This window comes from Lycorma delicatula, chromosome 4 (assembly GCF_047948215.1).
Source record: "Lycorma delicatula isolate Av1 chromosome 4, ASM4794821v1, whole genome shotgun sequence".
Classification (NCBI taxonomy): Eukaryota; Metazoa; Arthropoda; class Insecta; order Hemiptera; family Fulgoridae; genus Lycorma; species Lycorma delicatula.
This window is the reverse complement of record NC_134458.1, coordinates 134,697,496-134,712,027: the sequence shown is the minus strand read 5'-3', so window position 1 is coordinate 134,712,027 and position 14,532 is coordinate 134,697,496. Positions and strand designations below refer to the sequence as shown.

General features: G+C 27.1%; 1 protein-coding gene across 2 annotated transcripts in view; it reads right to left on the bottom strand.

The window, feature by feature from the left end:
• Positions 1-6,982: 6,982 nt before the first annotated feature.
• LOC142323887 (uncharacterized) overlaps positions 6,983-14,532 on the bottom strand; it is a 49,022-nt gene continuing 41,472 nt past the window's right edge. For both annotated transcript variants that reach the window (XM_075364208.1, XM_075364209.1), the window contains exons 4-5: positions 11,601-11,749; positions 6,983-7,646 (exon numbers count right to left, since the gene is read on the bottom strand). In XM_075364208.1, coding sequence (XP_075220323.1) covers positions 11,693-11,749 — 57 coding nt within the window. In that variant the 3' untranslated portion in view covers positions 6,983-7,646; positions 11,601-11,692. The remainder of the gene's footprint in view (positions 7,647-11,600; positions 11,750-14,532) is intronic.

Below are 14,532 nucleotides of genomic sequence, written 5' to 3'. Positions count from 1 at the left end.
AAATGTAGTCAAGTACAAGTTATCAAATAAGCTTATATTCAAAAATTATTTTTTTTTGCGGGTCTCCTTACACATTGCTACAATCACCAATCACCTTCTTCATAGGTGTGGCCAGATAGAAATGGGAAATGAGAAAGCCATGCAACAAAATTAGTTGCTACGAGAAGAATAAAATAATAAATAGTACAACAGCAGAATCTATCAGACAATTTAAATTTAGTGCCAAAAACATAATGGTAGTAGATACTGCAGTGTCAGCAATCCATGGAGCATTTGCTGTTGAGTTTTCTTAAAAATAAGATTCAGCTACTGCAATACAACATAACTTTAGGTGCTATTTTAACATTGAAAGAGTCCCAACACACCATATGATTAAATTGGATAGGAAAGTGTCTTCAGTAATGCTGAGATTGACTGTGTCAGCATTACTGAAGACTTCTGGCCATGTGTGAATAGTTTGCACCTCAGAAAATGTGGAGAGAGTGAGTGGCTCTATAGCAGATTTCTCAATGTTCTCATGTCAGGACTACTGGATGTTAAACATGGATATGTAAATTTATATATTTAAAATTTAAATGCTTCAAGACTACCCCAAAATTTAACATTAAGGAATGGAGTTTTGAAAAAAGATTCTTAGAAATGATTAATGTAGAATAACAATCAATTTAATGGTTTCAGATGAGGTCCATGTTCATCTGCACTGGTGTATTGATAAACAGAATTGCAGATACTGTTCATAGAAAATCCCAGATAAAATAAATTATCCCATTGATAAAATAAATTTTATCAATCATGAAAAGTTTTCTAGAAATATTCTAGTATCACGGCTTTCAGTTCTTGCCATGACTGGTATCTTGTAAAGGTAGGATTTCAAAACTTGTAACAGCAAACAATCCCTAAGGGTTATTTTGCTTCAACAGAAATTTTTTTTCACATGTCACTTTTCTGATAGGGGCAAAGATATAAACACAAAGAATATATTATGTACATTTGTGTATTTATTGAACAACATATAAAAATATAAAATTAAAGCAACTATTTTAAAACTGTCAAAAAATTTTAATGAAAATAATTAATAGCACTTCTTCAAACTATAACACATAGTTCTATAACACTTATTTCTTACATACTTCATTTCTTATTACTTACATTGATTATTTTATAAGCATGTTTACAAATATATTTCTAATTGAACTAAATGTTGAAATAACATTACAGAATTTTATGTTATAATTACAAATAAATCTTATTTTCTTCCTCTTTATAAATTGATAAAGTGATATATCTAATTTTCTATACAAATACTTAATACTAATAATTAGTAAAAATTAATATTACTTCATTAATCATTAATGCATAAAATTATATACATACAAATTAATCTAGTAACTAATTTCAAACTGGTGTGCAATGATATGAATTTATCCTCCTTCCCCTCACACCTGGCTAAATAATTTTACAAAATAATTTTCAAAACCACAACTAACACATGTAAAAAATAAAACAACAGAAAGAGAATATTTACAATAGTTCCTGAAAAATGTTTTAGTAATTCAGAATAATTTCCTCAGAAAAGATTCATTTTGTGGAAAAGGATGGGAGGATGGGAGTACTGGTTCCTCAAAGAAGTATATTTTCAGACATCAATCAACAAATTAATTTTATTTTATTTTAGAACTCAGCCTAAATTTAACTCTAAAGTTAAAGATAAAGTTATTTTTGTAATTTATTATTTACTTACTCTCTAAATTCAAAAAAAATAATATTAAAATGTTTCTTTGTATTATCCTGATAGATGCCATCAGGATCACATAACTTCAGTAATATTAATCAAATTTGGCAACACATGCTTTTCAAAGTTAACATCACTGAGTATTTTTTGAAAGGTTATGATTATATTTGTTTATTTATTTAGAAGTTATTGCACTAGTCCCAATCATGGGATTATTCATGCACTAAAAAAATTTATCATCCTCAGTAATTATTGTTGAGACACTAGATCAACAATGATAAAACCTATATTGTCTTTATGTATTATAACATGCCAATACGTATGTATTCAGTTATGCAAAGCATGTTTTCACATGTTAGGTACTAGTTGGCTGGATTCCTAAGTTAATAAAATAATTTGCAGAATAATTACAAATTTAAAAATAAAAGCAGGACCTTTTTTAAATGTAACATACAATTAATTTACTATGCAATCATTTAGCTTGCGGATGGAAATTTTATAGCAAAGAAAAAATTGATCAGGATTCAATCCCATGACCTACTGGGTGAAGAGTAGGCCAATGTGACCATCACATTGCGGTGGCCAGTGAAAATAAAACTATAAAAAATTGCACCTGATAATAAAATTTATTTCAATTTACTGGTTTTATAAAACAGAAACCAAATTATTATAACTGCTACTGGTGTTAACATATCCTTCATGTCATAATGACATATATTTTCAAAATCATTATAAACCAGCCTGACTTGAGATTTGAATCCAAAATCTTACAGCTGAAAGACAGACACTAACTGCTACTACTACTCCAACATTGAACTCAGCAAAGTTACTACTTAACAATTACATTAAACATTTTTTAAGGCAGCATGGTTTATCTGTAACCTAGGTGATCTGCATTCAATTACACAAAAGTTTATTGTAAATTACAATAGAATTAACAATAATTAATAAGCACTATTTATCATGAATGCACAAAATATAAATATGTTGAAAATGTTCTATAAAGTTTATGGAAACAATTTTTTTTTAATGCTTTTTATAAATGTTTCAATATTAAGTATGCATAACAAATTATACTGTAAATTATTGAGCAGCAAATTTATATATATATATATTTTAATTGAAAATTCCAATGACATATTGACACCACTGTTAATAAAATTATAAAATTCCAGTACTGGACAGCAGAATTTGCATATACATTCATAATAAATGAGTCAAGACATAATTATGTTGTATTGGTGTAATTTATTCAATTTAAAAATAAAATATTACAAAATAAATGTTATTTTTCTTTAATGGAAAAAATACTGTTAACATTAAATGATAAAAAGATCTTTCTACAATTACTAAAGTTGAATTACTGTCTTTAAATCTGATTAGAACTTCAATTTTGTCAAGCAATGAGAACAGGTTTTAAGTAAGAGAATAACAAAAATTAACAGCAATTATTTTCATTATATTCATAAATTATAACTTTCAACATCAGAATCAATCTTCTCAGCTTATGAGAAAACTATTTTGCATTGGATATGCCCCTTATAAAAGCGGTGGGATACATCACTAAGAGTGTGAATAAATAAAACAAGAATGTAATAAAAACTAACTTAATCAGTACACAAAAAAATTAATTTATCAGAGAAAATTAGGTGTAGCATCTAAAATCATTACAGATATTTAAAATAAAAGAAACTTTGTGGAAGATCACTTAAACAAGGCTAAAGTGTGAGAAGAGTAAAACAGTTTCATATTTTTACTGAGTTGTTTCATCATTGCAGTAATGTTTTGTTTATCAAGATTTGAATAGTTTAATTTCGTTAATAGTTCAGCGGTGTACTATTATTTTGTAAAATGTACAACCATTAATATGCAATATTTATAAATAATATCAATATAATTATTATTATAAGTAATTATAATTATTATAATATAATAATTATTATATTATTATAATTATTATTATTTAATAATAATTGCAATATTTATAAATAATAATAATTATTATATTATTATAATTATTATTATTTAATAATAATTGCAATATTTATAAATAATGTGAAATGCTGTTCTTTAAAGTGTGGCCTGGATTTAAGGTGGAAGGTCATTTGAACAATCTCAAATTAGTTGTATTTGTTTTAAAACAGATTTTCCTGCAAAATAAACATAGAAATGCAATAGTTCATTGTTCTAATCTACTGCAGTAGCTATACCACCTTCAATCTTTTTTGAAAATGAAAATTTTCAAAACAGTATTTCAAGTGTTGAAATACTTTAAAATACTTTGAAATACTTTTAAAAAGTAAAAAGATACATGGCACATTTTAATTATTCTGTCAAATGATCAGGTAAAAACTTAATTCTTAATAATTCTATCACACATATGAAAGAACTTTTAATTGTGAAACTATTCAGTTTAATATTCAAAAGGTAATATCAACTGTTACATGATCAGACTAGCTTGTATCAAGATTAAAATAACAGAAATGTAATCAAAATATTTTACCAAAAAAGTTATATAAAAAAAAAAAAAAAATAAAACTAATATAAAAAGTAAACAATACTTCTGGTACATATAAACTATAACAAAAATATAAACAGTACTAATTGTTATAAACAATACTAATATCTGATAGATATACTATTTAAAAAGCATGGAAAAACGTAACTTAAAAACAAACTAAACTAAGCTTAAAGTAATGTTGTTATATACAAGGAATAAATGTGTTTAAAAGGAATAAATTATCACAAATCAGTGAAAATCTGATGTGGACACCTCATGATTTCCTTATATGCCTATTAAATTACTTACACACATGTAGATATGTCACTCAAGTAGATACGTGGTTAAGTGAGAATATGTCGATTAACCATGTAAACATCGGTTCAAATCTGACTTCATATACATATTTTTTAAACTTGTTTTTTTAAATTTAAATATATTGATTTATTATTAATTAACCTCCAATTATAAACATTTTTGAATTAAAATGAAAAGTGCATAAACTTTTTTTCAATAATAAAAGTATTGTTATTGAATATTACTTAATATTAATTTTTTTTAGAGTCAGAGGTCAATAGTTATTAATAAATCTATTTTCAAATTTAAAAACCTTCATAAAATTTTTCAGAAAAAAGAGCAACTGCAATAACTGAGAACAATGTGCAGGAAAGGCTGGAAGAAATAGAAAGTGATCCTGGGTTCCAGATTCTGAATGATGAGACAGTTGAAGTCAATTCCAAGAATACAGCGGATTATGATTCGTGTAAGAGTAAACCAATACACAAACCTAAACTTTTAAATTATTATATCCACAGCCTCTTGAAATTTTGAAAGTTTACTGACACATCAGAAGTACAAAGTTTTAAATGACAGTATGAAAATTTTAGGTAATTATAAACAAACATTCCAGTACACAATTAAAAATTAACTTTTAGTAGAGATCAGTCATCACGTCAGTTTTTGTTTACTTTTTGTTTTCAGTTTTTCCCTAAATTTTTTATAGTATAATTTGAAAGTTATAATTTTTGTGTATTAATGACAATTATAGTATTATTAATGAGATTTGGTTGTGTATGTATGTTTACATGATTAAAACAACCTGTATAGTTGTTTTGATTACTGCCAGTTCCGTCGCCCTACACTTTTGATATGGGTTTACATCGTACTAAAATACAGACCAAGTATGTCCTACTAAGTGGTTTTTTTTTTAAGTAGCTGTAGTACTATACTGTATGTTAAAAGTTGTAAAATACTATTTTCTGATCAAACACTTTCTTAAGCTTGATTAAACATAATTTCTGATTTAATGAACTTTCACAACGTGACATAAGCATCCCCCAATTAGTCCATTAAACCAAGCATTGACTGGAATTTCTATATATTTTACTTACATTATTATAGAAATAATGTATATCTTTTTTTTTTCTTCATAAGTATAAGTGATTGTAGATGTAACAAACAAAATATTAGGTTGCTAATTTTTAAACATAATATGTTTAAAGGCTTATTATTATTCATTTATGAATATTTATGAGTAGTATTTAAAATAAATATACAAACATTATATATATATTTATTTATTTATTTTTACTGATGAATTGATTCACCACAGAAGCTTGTATTTGGGAACGTGAAAATGGAAATTTATAGCGTATGAAAAATGCCATGCCGTACTGGTTATTAAACCCACAACCTCTAAATAAAAGGCCAAGACACTAACACTTTCACCACAGAGATAAATTTAACTACTATGACAAACTAATGTGCATTGAAAATTTTATGTCAATCTCTCCATCAGCGTTATATTTTACTGTATTAATAATAATTACCTTTTTTAATGTTAAAAAAAGTTTAATGTTGAAACTAAAATTCACCCAAAGCCAATAAATTGGTGAATGGAGAGCACACCAGGCAGTAATAACACTGAATTTGATATAGTAGCTAATGCTAGTTAAGCAATACAGTTAAAAAAATACATAATGTAAACAAGTAAAGGAAGACAACTATATAGTATTTTTATCCCTAAGTTTGGAAGACATCTTTTAGGTAGCCTAGAGAGGCCTAAAACAATATTCACAAATAATCAGGCACAATCTTAAAAATTAGATAAGTACAGATATAAATTATCAAGAATCCACAACTCTTAATATCAGTAGTCAGTGCAGGGATCACCAAAACATTAATCATTAAGCTAGTAAATGATGGTTTTCTAAAAACTTTATACCAGGATAGAATATTATAATTTGTTTCAAAAACAATGACAATATCTCAACCATGTTAAGGGGCATGAGAAAACACTGAAAGGTAACTTGAAAATCTTTTCAATAATTTTAGATTTTACTAATGTTGAACATGATACCTTAGTTGGTTCTTCAATTACTTTTTTGTAAATGATTTATTGATCACATACGCCTTAAACTAGGGAATGGGAATTATGAGAGAAATTTTGTAGCAAATGAATTTCCACGTCCATTCAAGAACTGTGACCTTTCAGATGGAAGACTAGAATGTTAAACTGATCTACCAGATTATAAGTAGTAACAAATATAGGGAAGATTTTTATTATGTGATAAACAATATATGTGTAAAGGCATATTTTTCTTATAGAACATATAACTATTTTAAGATTATTAAAAGAATCTTAATTTAAACAGTGGAAAATTTATCTAAATAGAAATGTAAGATACAATTTTCTTTCAAAATAAGCAAATTTATATTATATCGCTGTAAAAAAGCATATTATATAAAGAGTGAAATTATATAAAGAAAAAAAATAAAGAAAAATTTATTATATAAATTATTATATAAAGAGTATTATAGCATATTATATATAGAGTGAAATTATATAAAGAAAAAAAAATTATAGTTAAAGAATAGTCCAAAAACAAAGAAAAAACACTTTCTGAAACATAACACTTTCTACATAAATTCTTTGATCCAGTTCATGTAACATAAGTTAAACAATCTGCCTAATGAAAAATTATAATTTTTTTATTTGATGTTAAAAGTTAAAAAAAAAATACATAGTGTAATTTTGTATTGTAACTAAATGAAGTCAATGATTTCCATAAATAATAAATAATAATAATAAACAATACTTTTTTTCAAACAGCATATAAATAAAAATAAAAATTACTACATGATAGAATTACCAGAATTTTATATGTTTCTTTTTTTACTATTCGTAAGAATGAACATTAATAAAAATGGGCTAAATGAACCTTGTTGCCCTCCGAGGCCATGGCCTTCAATATAAGTCTTAAAAATAAATATTAAAATGAAATTCATTTTTGGTTTACTTAAACAATAGTCCAATAATGGTCAGTCAACATGTTAAAATAATTTTTTGAAATATCATTCATGTAACAAATATCTTTAATGCAACTAGAAGAACTTGCACTTCATCAAATAAAACTGAAAACAAAGATTAAATGTATTAATTAAAACAAATATTTCATAACTAGATCCAATTCAAACGAACATAATAGTAACAAATATTTCATAACTAGATCCAATTCAAGCAAACATAATAGTAACAGTAAAAATAATCTCAATACAGAATTCTTCCATTATGAACATGATTGCTTTTAATTTCCCTCCCAATGGGTATCTACACTTCATCTCCTTCAGTATGGGTCTTTATATGGATGTAGTTATTACAATAATATTTATTCTTGTACACAATCTGAAAATTAAATAATTAAGACAGATAATATTGACAAAAGCATGAATTCATCTGTGCAGCAATTCATGGAATCCATACAGCTACCTTTAACCAGTAATCTGGTGTAATAGAGAGCAAATATCAAATTCTTTTTTAAACTTAAATGCATCTGAAACCATACTGTTGATAAAGCAAATGTGTGAATATACATATTGAATCTTATTGTAGATATTCAGGTAGTTTGTACAATTCAAGAGCAGCAAGGAAATCAGCTTGAAAAAAATAGCCTGGACATGCAATTTCTATAACTAATGATGAAGTCATTGCCAAATTAAGAAAATTAACTCAAGAAGATTGTTAAAAACTATCTAAGAATCTTTCCTTGTTTGTGCTGGTCAGACATGGGCCTTGTAAAGTAGGCAAGAGACATTTTTTAAACTACTTGTAGCAATTCCTAAACTCAATAGTGAATGAATAGAAAGAAATTCTTGATTTTTTTTCCATAATCCTACACCAAAGTGCTGAATAGAAGTCTCTAAAGGTAAGGAAATTTATCTCTAAAGGTCAAATAAAGATAACACTTGGGTGTTTTGCTTACTTTGAATTTATCCGTGAGGAAAAAAATTAAAAGAAGTTTTTATTTGAATGTTCTGAAATAGCTATGGAGGTTATACAACTCATATTCACAGAAGCTGTTCAGTAATTTTTCTGCTCCAAAAAGTGTGCATACTAAATCATTCCATCCCATTCTCCAGATTGGTCTCCTTATTTCTAAAATTATACTGTGTAAAATTATACTTATTACTGTGTTTCAACACTGACACTTTTACACAGATACATTTGTTTACTGACCAAAAGAGGACTTGCAGCAGTTATTCCAATCATTAGCTTATCACATGATGTACAAATGCAGAAGAAATGTATTTGTAACATTAAATGCAAGTAACATTATTAAAATTCCATGAAATTTTTCTCAATTATTGAATCTCCAAAATTTTAATTTGAAAAGTGAACAATCAATGACTTTCTGAAGAAATAAAACACAGTTAATAGCCAGTATAACCCTGCACAAATTCAAAAATGTTAGAGAAGAATAAAATCACGATTCTATTTAATAATGCTTGTCAAATGTTGCTTAACTGTTAATAGTAGAAAAAATAATTAAGACAGAACATGGTTCTGTTTGTCAACAGTCTGGATCAGGCATCATATGATATTCATAACTTTGGTTTACTCATTGAAGCCCTATATTGTGGAATGTTTCAAAGAAATGATGAACTCAAATTTCATGATACATAAGTGGTTTTTGACTGAAAATAAAACAATCTTTTGCTGCCCAAGATATTGGGTTAAGTAAAGTGATGGGAATTAAACAACTGTATAATTGTAAAATGAAATTAAAACATTAATAAATATTTATGTCATAAACATTAACATTGATTAATGTTTCTTTAATTTTACTGATTGGCATCATCTGATGCCTGATGCCAATCAGAAATTTACAAATTGTAAATTTCATCAAACATACAATTTTATATCAGTATGCCAAGAAGAATGACCTGAACTGACATTCGTGTGATATTCATCTGTGCAAGTGACAATTTCAATCTGCTTACTAAAGAGGCTGGTTATACTGTGATCATCATTACTCAGAGAAAACTATTATTGAAACTTGTGTTTCAGATGCTTTACATGCATCACATCTACACAAACAACTGGGGGAAAGTAGTGTAAAGTAACAAATGAATGTATCCCTTTTATTAAGAAACAATGCATTATATTCACTGCCTCTAATAACAGAAACCAATATTTTTATAACAATTCATAACTGGTATTTACTATAATAGCACTACTATTTACTGCACAAAATATATATTCATATATTTTAATGTTCATTATATATATATATATATATAAACACACATCATTATTGTATATATAATAACTAAGATGACACTTACCTTATTTTTTCATATCTTACAATAGTGCTTTCATGGTAACCCACATCTTCAGTTGCTACAAATTATAATCAAATACAAATAAATATATATGAAAAAGTTTATAAATTAAAATACTCTTAAAAATTTAAATTCTTTAAAAATCACAAATTAAAAGTATATTAATTATAGAAATTTAAAAAAAAGTAAATTATTAAAAAACTACATATATAAAAATATGACGGTCAGATTTGATAAAAAAAATTAAAATAAATAAATAGGATAAAATATACCAAGTTGGCTAGCCAATACTATAGTGCAATTGCACCAAAATTAATTGGACTTCCAAAAATACACAAACCTGGTATTTCTATGTGACTTAATTTTACAACAGTTCCGTCATATTATTTCCAAAATAAGAGATAAAATGCTTAGGATAAAAATGAATTTAATAAATTAAATTTGAATTTGTAAATAAATTAATAGACTTAACAACTGGAGGAAAAACTATGATGGTTAGCAATAATAGTAATACGTATCCTCCTAGCATACCTATAAAGAAAACAATTCACATAATAAAAAATAAATTAATATACAATCATGAAGACCCTTTGTTTGTTAATATTACTATAATTAGAAATATATGCCAAAAAAGACAACACTGGCTAGCCAAGATACTTGGTACATTTTATCCTATTAATTTATTTTATTTATCTTTTATAAAATCTGATGCCATATTTTTATATATGTAGTTTTTAATTAAAATTTTTTTTAATTTCTATAATTACATATTTTTAAAAAAGCTTCTAGTTTGTGATTTTTAAAGAATTTTTATATTTTTAATTCTTGAATTTCAATTTTAATTCACAAAATTTTCATACATATATATTTATTTGCATTTAAGTATGTAATTTGATATAAACACTTAAGTAAATTACAACTAAAGATTTGAGTTGCCACGAAAGCACTATTGTTAAGATATGAAAAAATAAGATAAGTGTCATCTTAATTTAAAATTTCTGTACTTAGTAAATAATTTTGCTTGCAGCAGAGCGTAATTATTAAAAATTTTTAAAATGCATTATTTTTATTTGTTGTCTTTAAATTACTTTTACAGAGCTCTACTTTATCAGAACTTTTTTTTATAATAAGAAATTAAAAATATAATTTAAAACATTAAAAAACTGTAGAGATCCATCTCTATCATTAAAATATAATAAGCTATTCTGCTGCTATTATAACTTGCTTCTCTAAACGAGGGACAATTGGAATGTAACAGAACAAAATGTCACATTAACAGTAGTTTACCCATGCCTTCTTATTTTCAACATTGTCAAATGCCTTCTTAAGTCAACATTGTTACAGTCAGTAGGCCTACAATGTCAAAGTGTCAAATAGGCATGTTATGCCTATTCTTTTTGACAGCATTACTCCTGATCTCTTGAAAGCAACTGATGATCGCATTACTACTGAATTATCTAGTACAGGTGCACCTGAAAATGTAACACAAAATTGTTCTTTAATGCAGTCATGACCTGCTTCCAAAGTATACCTCGATAATAAACACCTGCTGTGCTGTTGAAAATGGCATGATTATTCACAAGGAACAAGCCACACTACATCACATGTTCTGTAATCACAAAGACCATGTGCTCTGTAGGTTAGCTAATGATGTAGCCAAAACCTAGACAAACAACTAACTTTCAAAAGCTGCTTAAACATGGTTACTCAATGTTATTTTTAAGATTAGTATAAAAAAAGTTTTACCATTTCCAATCTTTTTAAAGTAGAACTCATCCTCTTGATATAATCCATCCAATAAAAAAATTGTTTATTTTAGTGTTATAATTATACCAAAATCAAAGCTGTTTTTCACTAAACTGTAGTGTAGATTTTGTCTTTTGAATTTCTTCAATCTGAAACATCATTACAGCAATGCAAATAATATTACTAATTTAAAATAGTGACTACTAAATTTCAAGAAAACAGCACAAAAAATACTGTATAACATTGTATCAATAATTAGACTGGTTAATATTTTGAAGTCACAATAGTAATGAATAACACAAGAAACAGATGAAGAAAGAAAGCACAATCCTTTCCGCACTGTTGGCACCATTATACTTTCCACAGAATAACACTACCTATGCAGTAATGAAAGCAAATTTCAACCAAATCTACATATCATTTATATTAATCAAAATGATTTCATCCAGAAACATTCTGTACTCTTTCAGTGTCTTTCATTTTGCTTACTCTTAAATTTATTCCAAATATGTAAACAAAAAAAAATTTTTTTGAGTACAGTTGAAAGAATATAATTTAAATTTAATCTTTCGTTACAGAAATAAGGCATGATTTATTTAAATCATTTTCCTCCAGTTAACATACCACAAGATGTAAAGCATGTCTTGTTCTTTTTAAAAAAATGATTTTTGTTGTGCAAATATAAGTAACAAGCAAACAAGTCCTACAACAATTAAATGGCTGTTTACATAGTATTGCAAAGTGGATGTGAAATTCATGACAACTTTAGGAACCAAAATCTTTACAATGAGTCTGTGGAACAATAGTACATAAAAAAAGCTGAAATTTAAGCAAAGATACATGTTACAGTAAAACTGTAAAACATTATCTATACATTTTATATCTCTACAAGGGCGAGTCAAAAATTATCTACATATACTTTTCATTCTACAATCAGTTAACACAAAGGTAGGGGTTCAAAATGTACATAATTTTTCTACATAGTCACCTCCCTTGTCAATGCACTTAGTCCAGTGGTCCACAAGCTTGCACATTCCTTCTAAGAAGAACGTTTTCAATTGGTCTCAAAATCTCTTTTACAGTGCTTTCTGCAAATCTAAGTCTATGGAAAATTGATAACCATGCAAAGCATCCTTGAACAGGAGATGAAAGTAGTTTTCATTAACTACTCTGCTCAAAAATGTATTGCCTTCCTTGTTGAAGTGATCAAGTAATCGTTGGCAGATGTCAACACATTTGAGCTTATGTTCTGCAGTAAGCTGTCTTGGTTTCATTGTGCAAAGATTTTATGGAAGCATAGCTGATTGTGGGCAATTTAATGAGCAGAACCATGACTGATGTTCAAAGAAGATGCTACCTCATTGATTGTAACTCACCTAATCACCAGAACCATCTCTTCAGCTTGCTGAATCTTGTAGTCCGTGGTGGAGGTTGATGGATGTCCAGCTCTCTCTTAGTGCATCATACTTGTCCAACCACTTTTAAACGTCTCGATCCATTAAAAATACTTTAAGTATTTAAAAAACATTTAAAGTGACAAAAGTCTATGATGAATTTCAGCCTTATTCACATTCTCCAACCAGAAAAACTGAATCACTGCTCATGTTTCTCCTTGGTGCAAACTGCTAGTGTAGCAGACATGTTTTCACTTACAAATCTACACACATGCATGGAAGGCAGTATGAAAACTTTGAAGGGATGTTATGATGAAAGTTACCACTTTCTACTTTAGTAAAGCTACTACTTCAAATATAGGCAACTCCAATTTTGGCATGAGATGCTAAACTTTTCATAAAATTGTTGAAACACATCACCTTTCAAATTTAATGTCCATTACACTTTACTTAAAACTGCCTTTTTAGAAATGTAAATTTGACAAGACGTACTGTTTAATTTTTGTTAAAAAAATCAAAACTGTTTTACATAATCTTACAGATTTAAATTTACAGTTAAATACAAACAAATTTTTTTGTGGCTCACCATTATAAATTACAATCAACAAAAAATACTTTAAATTAATATAAAACAAAAAATGATATATCCTCTTCATTCACAACACTTCAAACCACTCATCTTAAAAAACACTACCCGATTTTAAGAGTATAATCCATAGACCAGTCACTCATCCATGTTTACCTGAAAAGGCCACATAATCTACTACACACTCAAACAATAAATACAAACAATATTATACACACACATAGACATACTCCTGATGAAAACAAAAATAAAAATACAGCTAAACAAAATATTCATAACATCTAAAAAACAAATACTCAGAGAAAATAACCCATAAATTAAAAAAAAATTAATTATGGTCTTCAGAACAATAAATAAACACATTACATGCTGAACATAACACCGAAACAAAGACTATACTCCTGGGATAGGTAAACTGAACTGCTGTGATTGAAAAATGTTCAATTGGTCAACAATGATACATCTTCAAACAAAGACACAATGACCATGTATAAGACCTCCATAGGAGCATAGCGATCATTTATCAACCATTTCACAATGCAAATTACAAGTCCACTAGTGCTAACAACAACCTTGATATTCTGCATACATTATATAAGAATACATCTTAACAAATGTGAAACATTATTAAAATATATAAGCAAAATAACGAAACAAACAAATCCAAAGAAGTTTGGATAATGATGGATAAAGTTTGTAAAACATATGTCCTAAAATGCTTCATTTGCGAGTTAGACTAGAGAAAAATTTCATTCAGATTTTAGTTACCCTGGTGAAATGTTGTACTGACATTTTTAGGACGTTAATTACAGGACAGAATTAGTGATTTCTTATAGTTTTTGACCTAAAAAATCAAATTACATCCCAGAACAGTATCTGCAGTAGTTTGAGAAATGTTAGGTGAAAACCGATAAATTGGGGTAAAAACCCCTGTTTTCATGTTTGACATACA